A 17,191-nucleotide genomic window follows, 5' to 3' on the forward strand; every position below is an offset into this window, starting at 1 on the left:
GAAGTGATTTTCTCCACTGCTGATCTGCTTTACACGTACTTAATAAGCTACTGTATATTTGTATTGTCTTTGTATACGACAACATCATATTCCACTCTATTCAAACCCTCTTTTACCAAATCTATGCTTATATTGAATGTCTTAGTATAGTACACTAACTCACCAAACTCACTGAAGCAACCATTAATAATCTTCCATATTTGGGGTTCATGTTGTATCTGACCATGTCTCTTTTTTCTCCACTAGTGATGATCTTGCTCATGTTGTCCCTCCGGAGCCACCGTAAGAGGCCCTATCTGCACGATGAGGAAGACAACGTCCACGAGAACATCGTCCGCTACGATGACGAGGGGGGCGGAGAGGAGGACACTGAGGCTTTCGACATAGCTGCCATGTGGAACCCCCACGAGGCCCACCTAGTGGGGAAGCAACGTCAGGACATGCTGCCCGAAATCGAGAGCCTTTCACGCTACGTTCCCCTTGCATGTGTGGGCTGGCCAGGGAGCGTTTGTGTTGGTGGAGACAGCAACGTGCAGGGGTATGTGCTATCCAAGCTCCTGGAGGCGGATTTGGACCCCTGCGCCCCACCTTACGACTCCCTACAGACCTACGCCTATGAGGGGGAGGGATCGGTGGCTGAGTCCCTGAGTTCGCTGCAGTCTGGGTGCTCCAATACTGATCACGAGTATGATTATCTCAATGACTGGGGGCCCAGGTTTAAGAAACTGGCAGAGATGTACGGGGTTCTGGAGACAAACAACCCTCCCATGTGGTAGAGGGGAGGAAGGAACAAGAGACTCATCCCTATATACACACATCTTATAGGAAGAAGAGACTGAAATATAGAGAGACTATGGCTGAAACGGAGACATGTAGAGAGACAGGAACAGAGAGAGAGAGAAATAGAGAGAATGAATTTGAAAGGTGTGTTCGCCGTAGAACTGCAGAATTTGCAATAGCACCACTGAGCATCGCCTCTTCTCTATAGCCTTAGAGTTGGGTAGCCTCAACACTGAGCTGGGTTTCCTACTAGCTGTGTAGCTGCCATCACCACCCTTCCCCAACTCCAAGAGAGGCTTGAGAGTAGCCTGGACTGACTGACTGACAGACAGCTAGCAATCACAAGGCCCTCAAAGCAAAGGGCTTCAAAGCAACACGTTAGTTAACTCTATTGGCCGACCCAGGCCCTAGCCACAGGCGCCAGCAGCTCTCTGGTCCAAAGGGTCCCTATTCCCCTCAGATGAACACAAGAGAGGGGAAGGAGGGGAAAACAAGGGACTCAACATACTTAGCCTTACCTTCCTGCACACACTTACGCAGGACACAAACAAACTCTGAAATGCTGACGTCTTTTTTTGTTTGGTTTGTTTTGACAATATTTCCGTTAAGACTTTGCTTTTTGTATTCCAAGCCACTGACACAAGGGAAAAAAAGGAAGAGTAAGATACATTTTTGTTGACCTGTTTGTCATCATTGCTGCAACCATTTTGATTTGAGAACTGCAATTTTTTTCCAGTAAGGGTAACTTCAATATGTGGCCGTCTCTTATTAATTAATTTATTTTTTCATGTGCTGTATTTATATTTCTTATAACTTATTTTTGGGGAATCAAACAAACACTGGTTTGATGTTATCCCAAGGTGGTGGGTTCGACATAAAATATGTTCAAATATGTTCAAGAGTTTTGACGTAACGTAAATGTTTCAATGGCGTCTAATTGCAATTCTGTGTTTCAAAGACAATGTTTCTCCCGGCATTTCTCAGTGTCTTGTTTCAGACATTGTAAGGGAGATGGAAACTCTGTAATCCTATTTGGATTTTAAGATTATTTGTTAAATGTATCGATTCATATTTTGTTAGTTTGAACCCTTTCTTGTTTTGCTGCTGGTTAGGAGCATAAAGCATGATCATGCATTCATCAGGAAATGTGTGTCCCCCAGATTGCACCCTATGCAAAGTAGTGCACTATATAGGAAATAGGGTGCCTTTTGGGACGCACACACAAACACACTTTAAACTCTTGTTTTGAAATAAACTGTCCATGATACCACAAGCAGGACTGAGGGACATTACAGTATCTATATCTGAAAAGAAGGATGGCCAGTTACCGTAAATGTTTTACTCATCATTATAAACATAGCTGGATGAGTAAAACCAGGGGATGTACGATATGGTAAAAAGCATTTCATCAGGGTATCAGCCATGATTAGGGGTGGAGTCCAACTCTGCCATACGTTGTTGCTTGATCTCAACCCTCGCATCCCGTCCCATAGACTTTGATAACTTTGATAATCTGCTTCTTCAAGTGCCATATGTAAAGAAGAAGAAAATGTACTTCAGCAAAACGACGCCAAATAAACAAAGGGACTTCTTTGTCAAAGATGATGTGAAATAATAGGAGGACATTTTGATCATTTTTGATTGGGCAGACTCGACTTGAAACATGTGTGGTGTCAGTTATGCTACAGTATGTGGTATTTGAATGTAGATATTTGTTGTATACTTGGTAATAAAATAAGAAAATAAAACATTTTGCTGTCGTCAAGGCAAGTTGCCAAGTTGGCTGGGAATCAAAGAAATGGTTGCTGTTTTCAAGCACTGCACACAATGCACCTTTTTTCAGACATTCGCGGAGATGGGCAATAATGGTAAATGCTGCAGATGTTATTTCAAAGGGAAATTACTTTAAATGTCAAGTTCTGTGTACTTGTCTGCGACGTGGCTTTGATGATCCACTTTTGAGAGCAAAAAAATAAAGGTGTTTAGTTACTTTTCGTACTTCAGGTATTTTAGCAATAACTATGGAGAGAGAGCATACTTCGGAAAAATAAATCACTTCTCTCCCCTGCAAGGAACATTAGGCGGCGTTTCCCTGAAGCATGACAGAAGTGTAAGCCTTTCAAAAGATAAAGCAGCTATTTAAATATGCAATCATATATGCTAAATTGTTCTCCAGTGTTATTGCATATGACTCCATTTTCATTGCATTTCCCTCTTAAAGTACTTAATTTGCTTGACTTATTTTGTTTGGAGGCAATTGGGTTTAAAACGTTGATTAAAATCTCATTCCCCCTGTTGTCATCATATCAGTACCTGTGCCTAAAGCATAACAGGCAACTCGGGGAGGCGTCCATTCCATTATTTTCACAACAACAATTATACAGACGAGCTTCCCAGGTGAAACTCTAACTAAGAACATCCATTTCAGCCGTAATGGTGTAATGATAAAACAGATTCCAATTAAAAGCATTAATACTGTATGTCCCTGTTGAAATTCAAAAAGTTAACCTTGGATGTAATGGCATTTGAGTCTGTGTTTCTCTCTATAACATTGCAACCGACCAGAGGAGGCTTTTGTTTTCCATGTGTTTGATATCATTCCATTTATTCCAACCATTACAACGAGCCCATCCAGCCCACCAGCCAAACCCTGCAACAGACAGACTTAGCCTACAATGATCCACTACTATGTTCTGTGATGCTAATGTAAGCTAGCCTCAAATGACCTCAATGAATTAATGATACCTTTTTTTCAGAGAGGAAGGGAAGAAAGGACAGGAGGGAGAAATGGAACATTGTTCACAACATTTTCTACTGCTTTTTATTCATAGCCATTGAGAAGCACACACAACACAGTGGAACACTCAAATTACAAGCCAACGGTTTTGTTTTGTCTGTACATTCCACTCTATTCTGTTGTAGACATGCATGTATTATAACCACATCATATTGTCCTGCATGTCATTTGTCCTGTCATTTAGTGCATGACATTTTCCATTTTGCAAAGAACACATCCAGCCACTATATCCCTTGAAGTATATGATACATGTACACTAGAAAGAACAAGGAAAACATGGAAGTTGTAGCCAACCAGTATAATACAGTGCACCCAGTAAGATTCATCAGGTAATGGAAGCATTATGCAAATTGTCAATCAGTTTAAACGAGAAGTTGTTAATTAGTATAAGTGAGAAAAACCTTGCAGACATTAAAACTCTGTAACTTCACATTTCCCCTGAATCCTCTCTATTCTAAATCACAAATATGAATGATGTGCTGTGATTAACCTCCTTATTAATCATTCTTGCTACAGGCCTAAATCCCTTCTACAGAGCATATAGAGCATGTGTCATTACATGTATATATAAAAAAAACATCTCTGTCACTAACATCCACCCAATACCGTTTACTGTAGTTCCCTGCTCCTTCATCATACCCCTCCATCACTACCGCCACCACCTTTCACGCACACAGGCATGCACACACATGCGCACACACACACACATACACACACACTCTCTCTCTCTCTCTTTCACTCAGACACGCACACTCCTGTCCCAGTGTTATGCAGAGGCGTCGGGGGTAATTTGTCTTAAGCCTCGGTGCTCTGTCTCCCATAAGAGGGTTTCAAACTGCAGCAAAGTTAATAAGACGCCGGCTGGCTCCCTTCACTAATCCTGCCCATGGTAAACTCACAGCAGAGCAGAGGCCACTGAATCATCCTCTAATAACATGCTGTACAAAATAGATTCACTCCCTCGATCAGCTGAAACTGGAGGCAAGGCAAACTAACTTGCACCAGACAGAGAGCGAGAGATCTGTGCAGCGTGATGGGTTATTCACACTTTATCCCTCCAAGCTACAGTGGAGCTTTGGTTTTTTGCCGTTTGGGCAATCCGTTTAACTGTGTTGTGTGCTCTCTGTGTATCCAGTATAACACCAAACGTTTTAAAGGCCTGGATGGATGGATGTGTCATGGACGGACTCATACTGTACCTAGCTGCTCGTTAAAGGACTGAGGCTACATCCCAAATGTCTGCCTAATCCCTATACTAGGGTGCCATTTAGGACGTAGCCTTACTGTATAAGTAGTAATGGCTGTGTAAGAGGAGAACACCTTTTCTTCAGGCATTAATCCAATGAAACCTTTCCCTCTATGCATTCAGATAAATGACTGCATAACAAACACAACAAATAGTCCTAGTCCTGATAGCTACCAGTTCTGCACTTTTATTATTAATGCTGCCGACAGACACCTTTATCTTTATACTGTAAGTGCATAGAAAGAAGGAGTCGAGGATTGGGAAAGGGGAAGGGAGTGGGAGTGGGAGAAAGAGAGATGTGTGGGGTGTTAACTGCATTTATCAGAGGCTATGGGTTATGTCAGAGAAGGGTAAGTAAAACTGACATCTAACTGTCCCCTGATCCTCCTCTATACAGTGCCTTGCGAAAGTATTCGGCCCCCTAATTTTGCACGCCCAATTTTTCAGTTTTTGATTTGTTAAAAAGTTTGAAATATCCAATAAATGTTGTTCCACTTCATGATTGTGTCCCACTTGTTGTTGATTCTTCACAAAAAAATACAGTTTTATATCTTTATGTTTGAAGCCTGAAATGTGGCAAAAGGTCGCAAAGTTCAAGGGGGCCGAATACTTTCGCAAGGCACTGTATCTCCCTCCATCTCTCCATTCCTCCATCTCCTCTTCGTCCCATGCCCGCCACTTCTCCAAAATGACACATTTTTGTTGCAGGTTTCAAACAAACCATAGATGAACCCAGAGTTGCTGTTAGAAAACTGCCCAAGTTGACAGAAGCCAGATCTGACAAATTGGACTTGGCACGGAGTGTATTATCCCAATACACCCAATGACTAAATGCTACTTTCCTGCAAAGAGAAAATGAGTGGAGGAAAACTGCAAAAAAAAGAGGGATCTGGAGCATTGGGAGCATTTGTTATGAAGTCTGATCAGTGTCAGTGTGTTAGATTAGGATATGGTTCAGTGTTCAGTTTGGGGTATGTACGCAGCACACACAGATAACGTTTGTATAGAGCTGCCAATCTCACAAAACCCTCTGGCATTTTTGGGGTTGGTGCTTCTTGATTTTGCCAGTCCGTCATTCATGGCAGCGGCAGTGGCTTGTGCAGGTGGGCCTGTATGCGTTCCTGTCTGATCATTATCTAGAAGAGTGAAATTAACATGTCCGTCTCTGTGAGGTTGTTGTTACAAGCTCCTCTACTCATCTCCCTTCCAATTCTCTCCTCTGCTTTCATCTATTTTCCTTTCCTTTCTCCCTCTCCTCTCTTTCTCCCGTTTCCTGGCCTGCTTGTTTTCCAGAAAACTGAATTACTACCTTTCTTCCTGAGACAATATTCAATACCAGCCGGAGTTATGTAAACATCTGGCCCCAGGAAAGTGGTAATTTAATAATATATTGTTGTGAATGTTGTTTCTTCTGTCCTCAGGTTATTTGGCTATAAATCAAATCAAATCAAATGTAAATTGTCAAACCTTACAGTGAAATGCTTACTTACAAGCCAAGAAAATACCTAAAAAAAAGCCAGATAAAAAATAACAAAAAATTAAAGAGCAGCAGCAAAATAACAATAGCAGGGCTATATACATGGGCACCGGTACAGAGTCAATGTGCATGGGCACCAGTGTTAACTTCTCTAGGATAGGGGGCAGCATTCAGAATTTGGATGAAAAGCATGCCCAAATTAAACGGCCTGCTACTCGGGCCCGGAAGATATGATATGCATATAACTGGTAGATTTGGATAGAAAACACTCTAAAGTTTCCAAAACTCCTAAAATAGCATCTGTGAGTATAACAGAACTGATTTGGCAGGCGAAAACCTGAGAAAAATCAATTCAGGAAGTTTTTTTGATGGTTTTGTTTCTGTAGTTTTCTATTCAATGCCATTACAGTATCCATTGATTTAGTACTCAAATTGCAGTTCCTATGCCTTCCACTAGATGTCAACAGTCTTTAGAAATTGTTTCATGCTTGTATTCTGAAAAATTAGGGAGTAAGAGCAGTCTGAATGAGTGGACCCTGCCGTGTCACAGAGCTTTTTCATGCAAGCGACCAGAGAGAGTGCCTTTCTTGTTTACCTTTTATATTGACGACATTATTGTCCGGTTGAAATATTATAGATCATTTAGGCTAAAAACAACCTGAGGGTTGAATATAAACATTGTTTCACTTGTTTCTATGAACTTTACGGATGCAATTTAGATTTTTTTTGTCTGCCTGTTTAGACTGCGATTGAGCCTGTGGATTACTGAAGAAAACAGGCAAACAAAACTGAGGTTTTTGGATGAAAAGAGACTTTATCGAACAAAAGGAACATTTATTGAGTAAAATAATGTCTTCTGAGTACAACCATATGAAGATCATCAAAGGTAAGGGATTAATTTTATCTCTATTTCTGACTTGTGTAACTCTTCTACTTGGCTGGTTACTGTTTGTAATGATTTGTCTGCTGGGCTATGTTCTCAAATAATCGTAAGGTATTCTTTTGCCGTAAAGCATTTTTAAAATCTGACACCGTGGTTGGATTCACATGAAGTTAATCTTTAAACCTAAGTAAAATATATTTTGTTTTCTGAATTTCTATAATGAGTATTTCTGTATTTGAATTTGGTGCTCTGCAATCTAACTGGATGTTGGCCAGGTGAGACGCTAGCATCCCACATACCCTAGAGGGATAATATAGGTAGTATATACCTGCACATGTGTCACGTTCTGACCTTAGTTCTTTTGTTGTGACTTTGTTTTAGTATGGTCAGGGTGTGAGTTGGGTGGATTGTCTATGTTTGTTTTTGGTATTTCTGTGTTTGGCCTGCTATGTTTCTCAAGCAGAGGCAGCTGTCAATCGTTGTCCCTGATTGAGAACCATTCTTAGGCAGCCGGTTTTCACCCTTGATTTGTGGGTGATTATTTTCTGTTTCGTATCTGTACCAGACAGAACTGTTTCGGTTTCATTTCGTTCTCTTGTTGGTTTTGTATTTTAGTGTTCTGAGTTCTATTAAAGAATAGGAACATATAGGAACCACGCTGCGCATTGGTCCTCACCTTCTTCCACCACAGACAACCATTACAACATGTAGGTTGTGTTATTAAAGTGACTATGCATAGATAATAACAGAGAGTAGCAGCAGCATTGAAGATGGGTGGGGCAATGCAAATAAATCGTCTGGATAGCCATTTTATTAGATGTTCAAGAGTCTTATGGCTTAGGGGTGGACGCTGTTTAGAAGCCTCTTGGACCTAGATTTGGCGCTCCGGTACTGCTTGCCGTGCGGTAGCAAAGAGAACAGTTGATGACTTAGGGTGGCTGGAGACTTAGACAATATTTGGCCTTCCTCTAACACCACCTGGTATAGGGGTCCTGGATGGCAGGAAGCTTGACCCAGTGATGTACTGGGCCGTACGCACTACCCTTAGTATTGCCTTGTGGTCGGAGGCTGAGCAGTTGCCTTACCAGGCAGTGATGCAACCTGTCAGGATGCTCTCGATGGTGCAGCTGTAAAACCTTTTGAGGATCTGGGGACCCATGCCAAATCTTTTCAGTCTCCTAAGGGGGAATAGGGTTTGTCGTGCCCTCTTCACGACTGTCTTGGTGTGCATGGACCATTTTAGTTTGTTGGTGATGTGGACGCCAAGGAACTTGAAGCTCTCAACCTGCTCCACTACAATCCCGTCGATGAGAATGGGGGTGTGCTCAGTCCTCCTTTCGTGTATACCACAATCATCTCCTTTGTCTTGATCGTGTTGAGGGAGAGGTTGTTGACCTTGCACCACACGGTCAGGTCTCTGACCTCCTCCCCCACATGGTCAGGTCTCATCGTTGTTGGTGATCAGGTCCTCTACTGTTGTGTCATCGGCAAACTTAATGATGGTGTTGGAGTCGTGCCTGGCCGTGCAGTCATGAGTGAACAGGGAGTGCAAGAGGGGACTGAGCACCAACCCCTGAGGGGCCCCCCGTGTTGAGGATCAGTGTGGCGGATGTGCTGTTACCTAACCTTACAACCTGGGGGCGGCCCGTCAAGGAAGTCCAGGATCCAGTTGCAGAGGGAGGTGTTTAGTCCCAAGGTCCTTAGCTTAGTGATGAGCTTTGAGGGCACTATGGTGTTGAACGCTGAGCTGTACTCAATGAATAGCATTCTCACATAGGTGTTCCTTATGTCAAGGTGTGAAAGGGCAGTGTGGAGAGCAATAGAGATTGCATCATCTGATGTGGTCTACTCCTCTATGCCATCGGAAGAATCCCGGAACATATTCCAGTCTGTGCTAGCAAAACAGTCCTGTAGTTTAGCATCTGCTTCATCTGATCACTTTTTTATAGACCGATTCACTGGTGCTTCCTGATTTAATTTTTTCTTGTAAGCAGGAAGAATGGTGTATGGAAGTATGGTCAGATTTGCCAAATGGAGGGCAAGGGGGAGCTTTGTACATGTGTCTGCCTGTGATTGTGCAGGAAGAGGAATATTGCATGACAATGTATTTTCTGTGTTAGCTCTGCCAATGTTTGACATTCTACAGAATCAATATTTTTTTGTCTCTGGAGGAAACCCCCACAGATAGAACAGAACCAAACACTCATTATAACATTGAAGACAAAATAACTCCTCCATTCGCTTCTCCTCTATACTATTCAAAGTACTTTAGTAGCTTTACTGTTCCGCTAATCTTTCTTATTCATAGAATCAACAGTAAGCGAAACAGCGCCGCTGTCCACACTATGGCCGTCATTGTTTTTGGTAAAGAAAAAATCAGCTTGTGATGTCAGAGGGAATAAAACAGTGTTTGTTGTTTGCAGTAACGTCTTTTGTTGTTGCAATATTGCAAACAAACGTGGCAGTTTCACCATTAAGGATTCCAGCTTTAAACGTGTCAGAATGAGTCAGAGTTTCATTTCTTACAGGCGAAGATGACATTCAGGACTTGAGTGTGAGTATTAATTTGTCTCAAGTAGATCCGACACACATTAGCAATGGGGGGGTGGTTAAGAACCTGCATGCGTCCCAAATTGCACCATATTTCCTATACAGTGCACTACTTTTAACTAGGGCCTATAGGGAATAGGGTGCCATTTGGGACCTAAGACTATAATTTCCCACTGCTTTGGAGCAGCAGAGGTTATTTCCTGACAAGATCCTCTTCATTCTTGGGGATTTAGCCAGCTGGGTGGTGGAGTGGTGAGGCGGTTGAGGAAAGGGTAAGGGTGAGGTCGGGACATAGGGCTCAGAAGGCACTGGGGTGTGAGAGAGTCTTGTCATGATGACACCAGGATTGTTTCTGAGAAAGCATGGCCTGGAGTATTCACTCCAGACTGGAGGAGATGACCATGCCAGTGCTATGAGTACACATCACAGGGTTCAGCTTATGAGACAGGATAAGAGACCATAAATATCATCGCACTTCAGTTCTCAAATGACACATTTTAATTTGTTCCTGAATTTACAATTATTAAATATTCTTCTGTAATGATAACAGTCCACTTTCAGTTTCTTCTCAAAATGTTGACGAGTGAATTCTACATTCTACCCTTTTCACCCACAGTTCCATAGTCATGTGTTGAATACTTAGCATATGCTACGTCAGCCATTGTGTAAACACACAGCATATAATTGGCAATTATTTTTGACAGAGAAACCATATGATTTCACGTGTGGAATCGTGAAAACATGTATTTTTTGGAACACTTCACGTGATCCCATTTTCACATGTATGGTTTATTTTATCACGTGTTGGTTTACATGTTGTCACATTAACTTCACATAGGATCACGTGATCTCATGAAAACATGTGTTTTTGGAACACTTCATGTCTTCACGTGAAATGAAGGTAGTTTTTCCATAAGGGTAATTCATATAATAGCCACACTTTACCAAGGTGAATTACCTCGCCAGATTATTCCAATAAGTGTCTTTTATCTGGAGAGTCAGAGCTGAACACTGAAGTATGGACCTCGATAGAATCACTAATTTGCTGAACTGAACAGGTCAGAAGAGCTACACACAAATGCATGCACTCATGCGTACACGCACACATGGTGTCAAAGACATAGCATCCTGTCAGGCCTGAGTACCCAGAGCAGCACAATGTGTATTCCTAGTGTTAGTTACATTTGTTATGAGCGTGACCTCCTTTAATCCACCGTGGCTCGCTTGCCAGCCTCTCCTGTGCATTAATTAATGCTCCGTTCTGAAGGCGTAAACAGATCGATGGGCATCCATTGGCACAGGTAGAAATAGACACAGCAAACAAGGTGGCCAACAGGGTCAAAAGCATCTCATATTTACTTGCAAGAAGACACAACAACTTTGATAGAGAAACAACAATACTGATGTGGAAGGCTGATGTTTTCATGCACTCTCAAGCCTTCTCTAGCCTTCTCATGTTGATGCGCTATCTCTGATTCTCTCTTTCCTCTCTCTCTTTCTCTCTCTCTAGCGCTCAGTCTCTTTCTCTTTCAATTCCTGTCTCTCATAGAAAACAACAGGCCGTCTCAGCCCATCACAGGAGGTCGTGGCACCTGAATTGTGGAGGACTGGCTCGTGGAATGGTATAAAATACATCAAACACATAGGTTTCCATTTGTTTGATGCCATTCCATTCGCTCCGCTACAGCCATTATTACGAGCCGTCCTCCACTCAGCAGCCTCCACTGCAGCCCACAAATGCCAAACATACAGTATAAAGTCATCCATGCATTGGTTAGGCCCAAGCCCACCTGAGTTCACATAGGACAGAAGGATGCAGATATTATAAGGACAGTGACTCATATGCTCACATGCAGGCGCACACGCACACACACACACTGACAGACAGACACACACACAAACACACACTCTTGTACCACATACACTCAGAGGCAGGAAATGCCCACACACAAACACACACACACACTACTTCCTGCAATCCAGGAGCGAGGGCAGAGATGGACTCTGCCAGGATAGGACAGGGATACAGACAGAGACAGGAATGCATTGAAAGTCACTCCTCAACCTTTGCTTATCCTATTAATAAACCAATGCTTTGCTCAGAGCTCCGATGTTCTCTTTCACAAACTTCCACATAAGCATACGCATAAGAAAACACACACACTCAAACCTAAACAGATAACCTCTCTCACACACAGAAGCAGACAGGCTGTCAGCATGTGGTTTCCTAACGACTTATCTCATCCTCAGCCGGATCAGCTAGATCGGATTAGATGAGTCGTGACAGAGGCTGTTTGACAGTGTGTGTGAAATGTTAAACCTGCGAGCTGAGGCAGACAGAGGGCAGGATATGTGTATCAAATGTCACCCTATTCCCTATAAGTCCTGGTCAAAAGTAGTGCCCCAAATAGGTAATAGTGTGCCATTTGGGGTGCAGTAGAGACAGAGGTGGGAACAGGCAGGCAGGTTGACGACTTTGATGGAGGGGGATTTAGTGAAAATGCCTCATCTAGCACTTTCTCCGCAGTGTGTGTGCTTGTGTCTGTGTGTGTGTGAGTGTGTGCGTGTGTGTGTATACATGGTATGTGTGTCTGTCTGCTTGCTTTCTCCACACTCTGATGGATTAGACATGCTGAAGGCAGCAAGAATGGCTGAGCTGAGAACGAATGGTCTCATAGACTAGACGTAACATAGTAAATGTAAATCCAGAACACTAAAATTAGTATGATATGTTACGTTTGGTATGGTTACATAAGTATAAAGTTACTTAATGCACCTCTTAAGGATCCAACCCTTTTTTTAAATTTTCACCTGAAATGACACCCAATCTAACTGCCTGAAGCTCAGGACCTGAAGCAAGGATATGCAAATTCTTGATACCATTTGAAAGAAAATAAGTTTGTGGAAATGTGAAATTAATGTAGTAGACTAATAATAATACAAAGAAAAAACAAGCATTTAAAATAAATAAATGTACCATCATCTTTGAAATGCAAGAGAAAGGCAATAATGTATTATTCCAGCCCAGGCACAAATTAGATTTTGCCCACTAGATGGCAGCAGTGTATGTGCAAAGTTATAGACTGATCCAATGATCCATTGCATATCTGTTCAAAATGTTGTATCAAGACAGCCAAAATGTGCCTAATTGGTTTATTAATACATTTTCAAGTTCATAATTGTGCATTCTCCTCAAACAATTGCAAGATATTCTTTCACTGTAATAGCACCTGTAAATTGGACTATGCAGTTAGATTAACAAGAATTTAAGCTTTCTTCCCATGTCAAATACAGTGCCTTGCGAAAGTATTCGGCCCCTTTGAACTTTGCGACCTTTTGCCACATTTCAGGCTTCAAACATAAAGATATAAAACTGTATTTTTTTGTGAAGAATCAACAACAAGTGGGACACAATCATGAAGTGGAACGACATTTATTGGATATTTCAAACTTTTTTAACAAATCAAAAACTGAAAAATTGGGCGTGCAAAATTATTCAGCCCCTTTACTTTCAGTGCAGCAAACTCTCTCCAGAAGTTCAGTGAGGATCTCTGAATGATCCAATGTTGACCTAAATGACTAATGATGATAAATACAATCCACCTGTGTGTAATCAAGTCTCCGTATAAATGCACCTGCACTGTGATAGTCTCAGAGGTCCGTTAAAAGCGCAGAGAGCATCATGAAGAACAAGGAACACACCAGGCAGGTCCGAGATACTGTTGTGAAGAAGTTTAATGCCGGATTTGGATACAAAAAGATTTCCCAAGCTTTAAACATCCCAAGGAGCACTGTGCAAGCGATAATATTGAAATGGAAGGAGTATCAGACCACTGCAAATCTACCAAGATCTGGCCGTCCCTCTAAACTTTCAGCTCATACAAGGAGAAGGCTGATCAGAGATGCAGCCAAGAGGCCCATGATCACTCTGGATGAACTGCAGAGATCTACAGCTGAGGTGGGAGACTCTGTCCATAGGACAACAATCAGTCGTATATTGCACAAATCTGGCCTTTATGGAAGAGTGGCAAGAAGAAAGCCATTTCTTAAAAATATCCATAAAAAGTGTTGTTTAAAGTTTGCCACAAGCCACCTGGGAGACACACCAAATATGTGGAAGAAGGTGCTCTGGTCAGATGAAACCAAAATTGAACTTTTTGGCAACAATGCAAAACGTTATGTTTGGCGTAAAAGCAACACAGCACATCACCCTGAACACACCATCCCCACTGTCAAACATGGTGGTGACAGCATCATGGTTTGGGCCTGCTTTTCTTTAGCAGGGACAGGGAAGATAGTTAAAATTGATGGGAAGATGGATGGAGCCAAATACAGGACCATTCTGGAAGAAAACCTGATGGAGTCTGAAAAAGACCTGAGACTGGGACGGAGATTTGTCTTCCAAAAAGACAATGATCCAAAACATAAAGCAAAATCTACAATGGACTGGTTCATAAATAAACATATCCAGGTGTTAGAATGGCCAAGTCAAAGTCCAGACCTGAATCCAATCGAGAATCTGTGGAAAGAACTGAAAACTGCTGTTCACAAATGCTCTCCATCCAACCTCACTGAGCTCGAGCTGTTTTGCAAGGAGGACTGGGAAAAAATGTCAGTCTCTCGATGTGCAAAACTGATAGAGACATACCCCAAGCGACTTACAGCTGTAATCGCAGCAAAAGGTGGCGCTACAAAGTATTAACTTAAGGGGGCTGAATAATTTTGCACGCCCAATTTTTCAGTTTCTGATTTGTTAAAAAAGTTTGAAATATCCAATAAATGTCGTTCCACTTCATGATTGTGTCCCACTTGTTGTTGATTCTTCACAAAAAAATACAGTTTTATATCTTTATGTTTGAAGCCTGAAATGTGGCAAAAGGTCGCAAAGTTCAAAGGGGCCGAATACTTTCGCAAGGCACTGTATGTCTACATCCTAGGAAATGTTCATGTTACTTACAACCTCATGCAAATCACATTAGCTTACGTTAGCTTAACCATCCCGTGGGGGGTGCACCGATCCTGTAGAGGTTTTAAGGCAAGAAGAGAGTGAGGGAGGGAGGCCAGGCAAATAATACAGACGTCTAGTAACCCAAAGGTTGTGTGTTTGAATCTCATCACGGACAAATTTAGCATGGTAGCTAATTAGCAACATTGTAACTAGGCTATGTAAAGCTTTCTAGCTACTTAGCATGTTAGCTATACCTTCCCCTAAACCTAACCTTAACCCTTTAACCTAACTCCTAACCTTAACCCTATCCCTAAAGCTAGCAGATGTTAACGTTTGCCACCTATCTACCTAGATAACGTTAGTCACAACACATTGGAATTCGTAACATAACATATGTTTTGCCTATTTGTAAAATATTGTACATTTGGCTAATTCATAACATATTGTACGAATTACAACTCGTAACATATCATACGAATTGTAATTCGTAACATATACCAAATGAGTGACGGACAGCCACAAATTAATACATACCATACAAAACGTAACATATCAAACTAAATGTTTCAGATTTACATACATAACAATACGAAATGATCTGAGACCATGTTGCATGACAAGGAACAGGTCTCACTCCACACTGCACTCCTCTACATGCCTCATTTTTAAATGTGTATAAGTGTAAAAAAATGCATTGTATGCAGAAAGGGGTTTACTGGCTGATGTGATGATGGCACAATAAAGGTTTATAAAGTCAATACTCTGAAGTATAGGCCAATAATTTGCTGCAAGGCATGCATGGCAATAAATAACTGAATCAATAATAGGGTACATAAATGAAATGGGTGATGGGACATTCCCTCCCTCCCTCTTTCTCTCTCCCTTTCTCTCTCTCTCTCTCTCTCTCTCTCGCTGCCAACCTCCGTTATGGAAAAAAACACATGCTATGTAGGAAACTTGTTTTTTGGAACACCTCACTTCAACACGTGTTTTTGGAACACTTCACATAGGAAAACAACAATTAGTCATTATGATACACAAAGCGCTGTTAACATACAGTACAGTGTGTTCAACTGTATATGTTTATTTATGCAGCAGTCATTAATCAACATGTCCTCATCTGGAATTTGAACTCACAAGCTCTTGGTTAACAGCATCTCGAGCTTTCTGCTATGCCACCACGCCTGTGTTAACAACTGATTTCACCTGTAATCTTACACTTTGGACTTCAAAGTGAGTCTCAGCTTTGATAAAAAATAAACTCAAGAAAAAATGTTGTTTATCATAGTGATTCAGGAGTAACATTAAAACAGAATAATATGCCCCACCAACATTAGACAACTATACAGAAAAAACTCAAATTGCTGAAATAAGTCAATTAAATCAATGATGAGATAATAGTCAGATGAATTGATAACTAAAATACCTGTGCAGATGGCACTTTTTTGCTAAGTGTAGAGATGTATTATATGTTATATCCTAACGACTGGTAAAATAAATGTCTCGAGAAACTCTTGTAAAAATCCTAACACACCTTTAAGGAAAAACATGTCAGATGCGAAGGGTTACAAAAACACATGTTTTCACCTGTGAAAAAACACGTTTTCATGTGTAGAATGTCATGCTCGTGAAGTGTTCCAAGAACACATGTTTTCACATGTGAAGAGCCCAATTCATTTTCACCACATTATTGCTAGGATAAGCCTTTGATATCTCCCGTGCACTCCCGGCAAGTTGAGGAGTAGGCGTGGACACAAAAAACACCATCACAATAAAATTGATTATTATTTCATTCTAATCAGGTCCTAAGAAACACCATAAGACTAATAAAATGTATTTTCAAAAGAATAGAATTGTATATTTTGAGTATAATTATGTGACTGGCCTGTGCAGCCCAAACGCAACATGGCTGCGCCAGAGTCTGCAACACCACTAAGCAAGGGGCACCACCAAGCAAGCGACACCATGAAGACCAAGGAGCTTTCCAAACAGGTCAGGGACAAACGTTGTGGGTGGAGAAGTACAGATTAGGTTGGGTTATTCAAAAATATCAGAAACTTTGAACATCCCACGGAGCACCATTAAATCCATTATTAAAAAATGGAAAGAATATGGCACCCCAACAAACCTGCCAAGAGAGGGCCGCCCACAAAACTCACAGACCAGGCAAGGAGAGCATTAATCAGAGAGGCAACAAAGAGACCAAAGATAACCATGAAGGAGATGCAAAGCTCCACAGCGGAGATTGGAGTATCTGTCCTTAGGACCACTTTTAGCCGTACACTCCACAGAGCTGCGCTTTACAGAAGGGTGGCGAGAAAAAAAGACATTGCTTAAAGAAAAATATAAGAAAACACGTTTGGTGTTTGCCAAAAGACATGTGGGAGACTCCCAAAACATACAGAAGAAGGTACTCTGCTAAGATGAGACTAAAATGTAGCTTTTTGGCCATCAAGGAAAATGCTGTCTGGCGCAAACCAAACACCTCTCATCACCCCAAGAATTCTATC

General features: G+C 41.6%; 1 protein-coding gene across 3 annotated transcripts in view; it reads left to right on the forward strand.

Annotated features, from left to right (window-relative positions):
* LOC112228028 (cadherin-20-like) overlaps window positions 1–2,545 on the forward strand; it is a 120,474-nt gene extending 117,929 nt beyond the window's left edge. For all 3 annotated transcript variants that reach the window (XM_042308629.1, XM_042308628.1, XM_042308630.1), the window contains one exon: window positions 247–2,545. In XM_042308629.1, coding sequence (XP_042164563.1) covers window positions 247–776 — 530 coding nt within the window. In that variant the 3' untranslated portion in view covers window positions 777–2,545. The remainder of the gene's footprint in view (window positions 1–246) is intronic.
* The last annotated feature ends 14,646 nt before the right edge of the window (window positions 2,546–17,191 follow it).

Source organism: Oncorhynchus tshawytscha, linkage group LG29 (assembly GCF_018296145.1).
Source record: "Oncorhynchus tshawytscha isolate Ot180627B linkage group LG29, Otsh_v2.0, whole genome shotgun sequence".
NCBI lineage: Eukaryota > Metazoa > Chordata > Actinopteri > Salmoniformes > Salmonidae > Oncorhynchus > Oncorhynchus tshawytscha.